Source organism: Monopterus albus, unplaced genomic scaffold, assembly GCF_001952655.1.
Source record: "Monopterus albus unplaced genomic scaffold, M_albus_1.0 scaffold62.1, whole genome shotgun sequence".
Lineage (NCBI taxonomy): Eukaryota > Metazoa > Chordata > Actinopteri > Synbranchiformes > Synbranchidae > Monopterus > Monopterus albus.
In genome coordinates, this window is record NW_018127942.1 from 1111211 (window position 1) to 1119578 (window position 8368).

Below are 8368 nucleotides of genomic sequence, written 5' to 3' on the forward strand. Positions count from 1 at the left end.
TCCTATTTCTTTGTTGCCCTTTGCATCTAAGGTAATGGAAAAGCTCATCCTCACTCAGCTTCAGTCCCACATAGACTGTCCTGGTGTGGCCGACAAATTTCAATCTGGCTTTAAAGCCCGCCACAGCACGGAGTCTGCTCTGGTGAGGGTCCACAATGATATTACCACGGTCTTCGATGCAAAACGGTCTGTAATGCTGGTCCTCTTAGACTTGTTTGCAGCTTTTGACACTGTTGACCATGCAATCCTACTCTCCAAACTCAAACATCTTGTCGGCCTGAGAGGGTCAGTTTTAAGATGGTTTAGCTCTTTTTTGACCAATAGAACTTTTTCCGTTGTCGTTGATGGCTTTGCCTCTGACACAGCTCCTCTCTCTTCAGGTGTCCCACAAGGTTCGACCCTGGCTCCATTGTTATTCTCTCTATACATGCTGCCTCTAGCACCTATTATAGCAAATCATAATGTTCACTTTCATTTTTATGCCGATGATATACAGATTTATATACTGTTAACACAGGATAATCAAAATCCACTTGCCTCTTTAGATGACTGCATCCGAGACATCAAGAAATGGTTAGTGCAGAATTTCCTGCATCTAAATGACAGTAAAACTGAGTATATGCTGATCAGTGCTGGACCACACGCAGGTGTCCCTAAGTTAGGTGTGTCAGCCCCTTCACTTAAAGATTCGCTAACAAACCTGGGAGTTATATTTGATAGTGGCTTCAACTTTGAAAAACAGATCAGAGCCGTAGTCAAATCTAGTTTCTTTCATTTAAGGCTGTTAGTGAAGGTTAAGCCGTTTTTATCATGTGCAAATCTGGAAAAAGCTATCCATGCTTTTATCATGGTGCGTCTGGACTATTGTAACGCTCTCTATGCCAGCCTGTTGCAGTCCTCTCTCCAAAAGTTGCAATTAGTTCAAAATGCTGCAGCCCAGCTGCTGTCCAACACGTGCAAATATGCCCCCATCCACTCCGGTTCTCCACTCGTTGCACTGGCTTCCAGTGCAGTGGAGAGTGCAAATTAAAGTTTTGTTGTTTGTCTTTAAGGCAATTTACAGACTTGCTCCGCAGTATTTATCAGAGTTGCTGACTGTGTATACCTCGCGCAGAGCGCTGCGATCCACAGAGCACCTGGCACTGGTGGTCCCACAGTCACGGTACAAGAAGTGGGGTGACTGATCCTTCGCTGTCCATGGTGCTAGACTGTGGAATTCGTTGCCGCAGGAGCTTCGGAATATAACTGAGTTATCGATTTTTAAGTCAGTTTTAAAAACCCATGTTTTTAGGCAGGCCTTTTTATTTGGCGTTTAATGCTTTGAATTCTCTGCAGAGATAATGGTGTGTTATTTGTTTATAGACTGCTATGATGTTCTATGTTGCTATTCGGTATTGTACAGCACTTTGTGCTTAGGTGAGCTGTAAAGTGCTTTAGAAATAAAGTTTATTATTATTATTTAAGGAGTTTTATGTGGGCTAGTGTGTTTGAGATGTGTGTTAAATAAGCATTGTCAAAGTCAGTGTTTATTCATCATATGCACATTCAGGAAGCGTGTTTCCCTGTACAATGAAATTCTTACTTTGCCGTCCACATGAATGCCACACGATACAAATGAAATATAAAGTAGATGAATAAGTAACACAAAATCTAAGGCAGCAATTTGTGGTCATGTTGTGGCTTATTTTCCTTGGTTTACTAACAGTGTTCATTTGATTTAGTGCTTTGTGTGTGTCCACTGCATACATCTGTTCAGCACAATTTGTGTAGGCAGTGTTGTAGTTGTGTGACTAAACCTTGAGATAATCTGAGTCAAGTCAGTCATCAAGGTCTATATTAAACACAATTGACAGCTCTCACCATTTTGTATACCAGATTTTTTGTATATCTATGTATTGCATCATCATCATATTATTCTGCAATTTGATACATAAAAATCATTTTTAGAAAGGTGGAGTGTACACTTCAATGGAAGTGTGCTGGATACAGCATGGTGTGGGTGAACAGGTTTTAATAGCTGGTATTGCAGTGCGGTGGTTAGGTTCCAGCCCTGGGGCCTTTCTCTGTGGAGTTTGCATGTTCTCCCTGTGCCTGTGTGGGTTTTCTCCAGGTACTCCAGCTTCCTCCCATAGTCCAAAGACATGCAGTGTAGGCTGATTGGTGCCCTTAAGAGTGATTGTTTGTCTACGTGTCAGCTCTGTGATAGACTGGTGACCTGTCCAGGGTGTACCTCACCTAATGCTAGATGAGATTAGCTCCACCCACCTGAGGTGCTATTCAGGATTAAGCGGTATACTGGTAGATAATATCTTATGCCAAATTATTATAGCCTATTGCAAAAAAAAAAAAAAGTTTGAGGCCTTGTCTCCAATGTCGGAGTCTGAATGCAGTCAGTGCTCGAGTCTGAGTCATCAGTACTCAAGTCAAAGTCAAGTCATGAGTACTGAAAATTGGTGGTTTACCTACAGTAACCCAAGCTTCTATGAGTATAGGCATAGGCCTCTAAGAGCTGTTGCTATTGGGTTTATCCCTCATGTGTGCGCAGTCCCGAAGAGATTTCTTTTGTGCCCTGTGCCCTGCACTGAGCTGTCTCCACTCAGGTCCACTGTGGCCACATAAAAGCCTATGTGATCTGAGTTTGGCTCCCTATGCCAGCACTTTTTATTCAGCCAGCAGAGGTAGACACAGTGGGGCTGTAAGCTTAGAGGGCTACGCCTATACTCATAGAAGCTTGGGTTACTCTATGTAACTACTGTTCTATTTTGTATAGGCTTCACCCTCTAAGAGCTGTCGCTGTTGGGATAAAAGCGCAGCTGGATGCAGTCAGTGCCCTGCAACTCGTCGTCATATCCCGCAATAGCAGCCCAGGTACAACATCCTCTCTCCTGCAACAGGCCTTGTCTGAGAAGCAGGTACAGTCATGCTATTCATAAGCACATTTAACAGACATCAAAATGGGATGAAAATTAACATTTCTCATTTATATTGGTCCCAAACACAAACATTCAAACCAAAACATTATCAAAAAATACAGTATATAGTACACACATAGTTTCAACACAAATCTAGACATAAGGTTTTCTATTGAATACATATACATATGAATAATCAAAGATTTGCCTGTAGAAGAAAGTGCCTTATGGAAAAAAGAATACATATGTAAAAATACATATATAATTTGGATTAATACACATAGATGTGAGTTACATAACATATACTATCTAATGTAGTACTCTCAGCATTACAAGCAATAAAACACAGGATATTCTGTTAATAAAACTGACATACATCATTACTATTACAAGTGTCTTGGTCAAACTAAAGACATAATTTGACATTTTGGCAAATTTATTCACTTCTTGCCAATAGTAAGATGAGAAAATCAAAACTCCTAAGTTTGTATGTTAAGTATATTTCTAAAGTCAGCAGTCACAATAGTTAATTTAGCACAAATTATTCCTCTAAGTTAGAAACTGGCCTGAGTTTAGCAATGAACAAAAAAGTAACCTTTGAAATTTTCTAGCTGAACCTATAAAAACTGTTTAATCAAATCATGTAGGAGGAGACTTTCCAGCTGTTTATAGTAGTAATAGTAACAAATATTCTTCAAATTAATGTCGTAATGCAGTTAGTGTGCATGTGAACATATTACACGCATGCTCACACACACACAGGGATACAGTATGTGTGTCACTGCCACTCTCCCTCCGTGCAGCACAGAGAGTGGTGCAGCACATGAGCTGTATCTCATATCTCAGTGGATGATGTTCAGTTTATTAAGATATCTCTGTTACACAGGTGCCATCATCAGAGTGGACTTATTGCAGAAATCAATGCTTGACGTCCTCAGCCACCCCCCCCAGCACATCCATCTGCCACAACAATCACTCTCTAGTGTGAAGCAACAGCTGACAACAAATAGATACACCTAGTGGGAGCTAGTTATTGTGGAGTGTGCCCAGGAGATAGAGGTCACTGTTGCCAACGGGTTGAGAGATGAGGGAACGGAAATGTTCTGACAGTAAATTACATGCTGAATTCTCATATTTCATCGAAGGCCTCTGCATAAGAGGGATGTTATATATCACCGGTATGGCTTATTGGCCTCTGCATAAGAGTGATGTTATATATCTCCAGTATGGCTTATTAACCTTTGACCCAAATAAATTAAATACATTAATGTGCACCATTCAGCAAACACACAGCATATACATATCAAGTTGCTGTCTTATTTGATGTAGTGTTTTTACACATAGTATTTTTATTGTAAATTAAAATATGCATCAGTGTGGACATATCTCAGACATTGAATCTAATATTCAATGCCCATTCCCTTGACCTCATGTTTTTAGTGTTATTCTAAGGCTTTAATTAAAAACAACTGCATGTGATGTTTTTAAAAATTACACAAATTCCATTATTAGCCTGAGCAAACACCTTTGATGGACATTTAATATGGTCAGAAACACATTCTCAACAGCCAGTCTTATTGTCTAATGAGCCAGAATATTACTTTATCTCCTATTGCTCCCTATTCATGCTCTGCCTTTCTTAAGATTTGCTTTAGACTCCGGCTCCTATTAAAAAGAAGCTTGAAGGTGAGGTCCTTCACAGGGCAGGCTGCCAGGTAATGACTAACTTTAATTGCTTATGTCTCATGTCCATATTTCTACAAAAAGTCCTCTATAAAGAGGGCGCGTCACCCTTATTTAGAAAAAAGTGTAGTAGACATCTGCTATACAGTACCATCACCTCATTAATGCTGCACCAAGACAAGAGCAATTTAGAAGTTTTTACATGGTCTCAACCCTTAATTTTTTATCCACTTGTGTCTGTGTCTCTCTGACCATGACACCTTCTTTCTGTCTCTTGCTGTCCCTTGGCACAAAATAAAAGCAAATTGCTTATCTTTGACATAACACGCCAGCTTTTACTCATGAAAGACTTTGCATAAATGTCATTCAGGTCAGCGAGTCCCACTGGTAATCAAGCTGGGACAGTGATTAGGTGAAATTAATTGCGGGCCTCTGTCGCTCATGGCTGACAGCCTGGGAGCCTGATAGGAGCTCTCTTCCCAGGTGATCAGGCTGCTCAGGCAGAGAGAGTGAAACACTTCAAAGCCAAGGAAAAAATAGAAAATCTCGCTTTAGATTAGCACCTGGGAATGCAACCGAATGCAATTAATGCTCGAGTCCAAGTCTTCAGTGCTCAAGTCCGAGTCAAATCCTGAAAATCTGGACTCAAGTTGGACTTGAGTCTGAGTCCTGGGCTCGAGTACTACAACACTGGTATGTACACGGATATCTGTGTGTGGGTGGGTGGCTGGGTGCGGGTAGGTGGAGTGAGGTAATGTGTGTGAGTTTTTGTGCAGGTGTCTACTTTTTCTGGAAAGGGGTGGGGGACATGAAAAGGAGAAGCTAATGTTTGATGTGATAATGACGAACCTTCTTAGCCTTCATCTTCTCTTTTATTCAGACCACTTGTGCCTATTTGTCCGACAAATTTCTTGGTAGGCCTATAAAGATGAAACCTGCTATCTGCTGTCCACGGGGGAGCACCAACATCTTCAGGTTTTGTTCATGTTTTTCTCACTTCAGAGAATAAAAAGATTGGTGATAAACTGGATGTTATGCCTTTTGTTCCCATGTCTTGTGAGACCTCCTGTGACACACACACACATGCGATCTGTCTAGCATGTGTCATGCTGCCCCACCCTCATGTCTTAATATCAGAGAAACCCAGAGCTTTGAGGCTTGTCGTGGTTGGCGGGAGGGAGCGGGAATGATGCTAAGGTTAGCTCGCTGGAGCGTTTAGCTGTACACGGGCAGATTTACTGGCCTGTGAACTCATAAACCTGCAATTACAAACCCTAACAACTCTGGCACAGGCGGCCTGTACACTGCAATTTTCCTCAGGGCCCTGGGATTTAAGCTTCACTATCAGTCAAGCATGACTTCAGAAGCTAATTGCACAAGAGTGACACACGCACACACACACATGCCATCGTTACAGGAGGAAGACTGACGGTGGAGGTGGAATTTTGTTTGAAATTCATCAAATTTTAATCCAGTACATACATTTCCATATTTATGTCTTCATGCTCCTAGCATCCACTTCCTCTCTGCATATCATTTGGACCCTATTCATAGCTCAAAATGCTTCTTACCTAATACAGAAACACACACTCACTCTTATCACAATAACCAAAAATAAAGACAACCACGTATCAGGTCTGGCACTTAAAGACACGTGTATCACAGGTAGATAGGACTGACAATGATTCACTCTGTTTCTGCCACACTTGGCAATAAATTGGTTGTTTGAAGCAGGAAACAGATGAGGGAGAAGCTGGGTAGTGTCAGAGATAAGATGTAGGATTCTTACTATCCTCCTCCTCTCTGTAATGAATCAGTATATTTACTTTGAGCAATCTGCTCCCCTAGAACAGCCCTCCAATTGCTCTGTATTCTCCAGAGCATTTCCACCCCCTGCCTTGTTTTTCTCCACCCCCCTAGAGGTAATTGCTCTTACCTGAGACACTGTAATGGATCCTGAATGAAGTTTTGACCATGGCTAGATTTTGATTAAGGGCCTGTAGGGCAGAACTTGTCTTTAATGAAACTGAGGAATCAGCATTCTCTGACTGGGGTGTTAAGGTTGGATGCTGTGCACTGTGGCCCACAGGCACCTTGATTAGGACCTGATCTTCAGCAAATTCAGGAGTGGGCCACAGCTACTGAATTAAAAGCAATAAAATCATCCATTAATAATACTTCAGACGTGTAGCTTTTCTCTGGAGGCTTATAATCGTTAAAAAGTTAATTATTCATTTGCACTCACTCGCTCATATATTCACACACCAGCTTTCTTAATCATTCAGTCATCTACCTTTTGCTCAATCACTGATAAACTAATTCACTCCTTAATAACAATCATTTTCCCCTTCATATGCAAAATGCTGGCCTTTATCAGATAGAATTTTAGCACGTAGGATAACTCACATTAGTTTCTCTCATCTTCTTGCTTAAATTGCCTTTTTGCTCATGTTAAAAACTGATTGCATCTTGGATGGAGATGAAAGTGAAACGGCTAGCACTGCACGCTCTTTGAGGATGCAGATGGACATAATCTAAAAGGCAAGTATTAGCATGCTAAAAGACACCACAGCTATGATGAACACTATTTGCCGAAGCTTAATGTGATAGCTGGATAAGATGATTAACTCTGAATCCATTTAATCATCTGCAAGTGCTTGTTCATATACCCAACTGTCTAGCGTTGGGGTAAAACTTCCTTCAGATCTGTTGGGCAATGTTTAGAGTTTGTGTCAAATTACAGAGCACCGAAATCAGAGCTGAGGCCAACCCAACGTTATTCCTTAAAGTGATGGATGTAAAGCATCATTTTGTGTTCAGTATTTGTCATTGCTGCTGATAGTTGAAGCTCACAGTTTGGTGGGCCCTGGAACGCATACAGTACAATAGCAGTTTGCTTTGACTAGGATGACAAAGTGCCCTTCGGCTTAAGTAGTTGGCCTCTCTCCTCCTTTCACACATCAGTCCCTGTGTGCATGCCAATAACTGGCTTTCCTAATGCAATGAGGATTCTGACCTCTTTAACCACAATCAAGAAGCTCTGATTGAGGGAGACTGTATTTGTGGATACTGATAATACAAAGATTTTAGACTGGGTTTGTTTATCGCTACCACAGCTGAGCAAATACAGTGTATGTTTGCGCATGAAATGGGTTGATCCAAGACATCGACGACTTGTTCGTAAATTGAGCAACTCATGGAAAAGCGTTCATTGATAGCCTCCTTCTTGTTGTGTGTGCTCCTCTCACAGATCTTGATGACCCGGTGGTGACAGTGCATCAGAGCATAGGAGAAGCTAAGGAGCAATTTTACTATGAGAGGACCGTGTTTCTGCGCTGCGTGGCCAATTCCAACCCACCTGTCCGCTACAGCTGGCATCGCGGGAGAGAGGTCCTGACGCAGGGCTCAGACAAGGGCGTGGAGATCTACGAGCCGTTTTTCACACAGGTAAGACAGAGGCAACATGGATGAAGATCTGAAATCATGAAGAATGGTAGATGCAAAGAAATGGCTGCCATTTCATTCAGTACACTATACCAAGATATAATGCTCTTACTTATAAAATATGAAACAGACTGAAGATTTTGGCAATCCCAATTCTTTGAATGGTGTTTTATGTTGTTGTTATGGACACATTCAGCTTTTGCCCTCCCCTGCATACTGCAGAGGAAAAACAAATAGGCTGGTAACAGAACTGATTGGATGTGAAACGACCCTAATAAACTTGGGATGGCATAGCACCAAATGTGTTTGTTCATCACAAGCTAAATTTG

At 41.4% G+C, this 8368-nt stretch overlaps 1 protein-coding gene across 4 annotated transcripts in view; it reads left to right on the forward strand.

Annotated features, from left to right (window-relative positions):
• LOC109962148 (MAM domain-containing glycosylphosphatidylinositol anchor protein 2) overlaps positions 1 to 8368 on the forward strand; it is a 178469-nt gene that overhangs the window by 86478 nt on the left and 83623 nt on the right. For all 4 annotated transcript variants that reach the window (XM_020603594.1, XM_020603597.1, XM_020603595.1 and 1 more), the window contains exon 4: positions 7846 to 8042. In XM_020603594.1, the coding sequence (XP_020459250.1) occupies positions 7846 to 8042 (197 nt within the window). The remainder of the gene's footprint in view (positions 1 to 7845; positions 8043 to 8368) is intronic.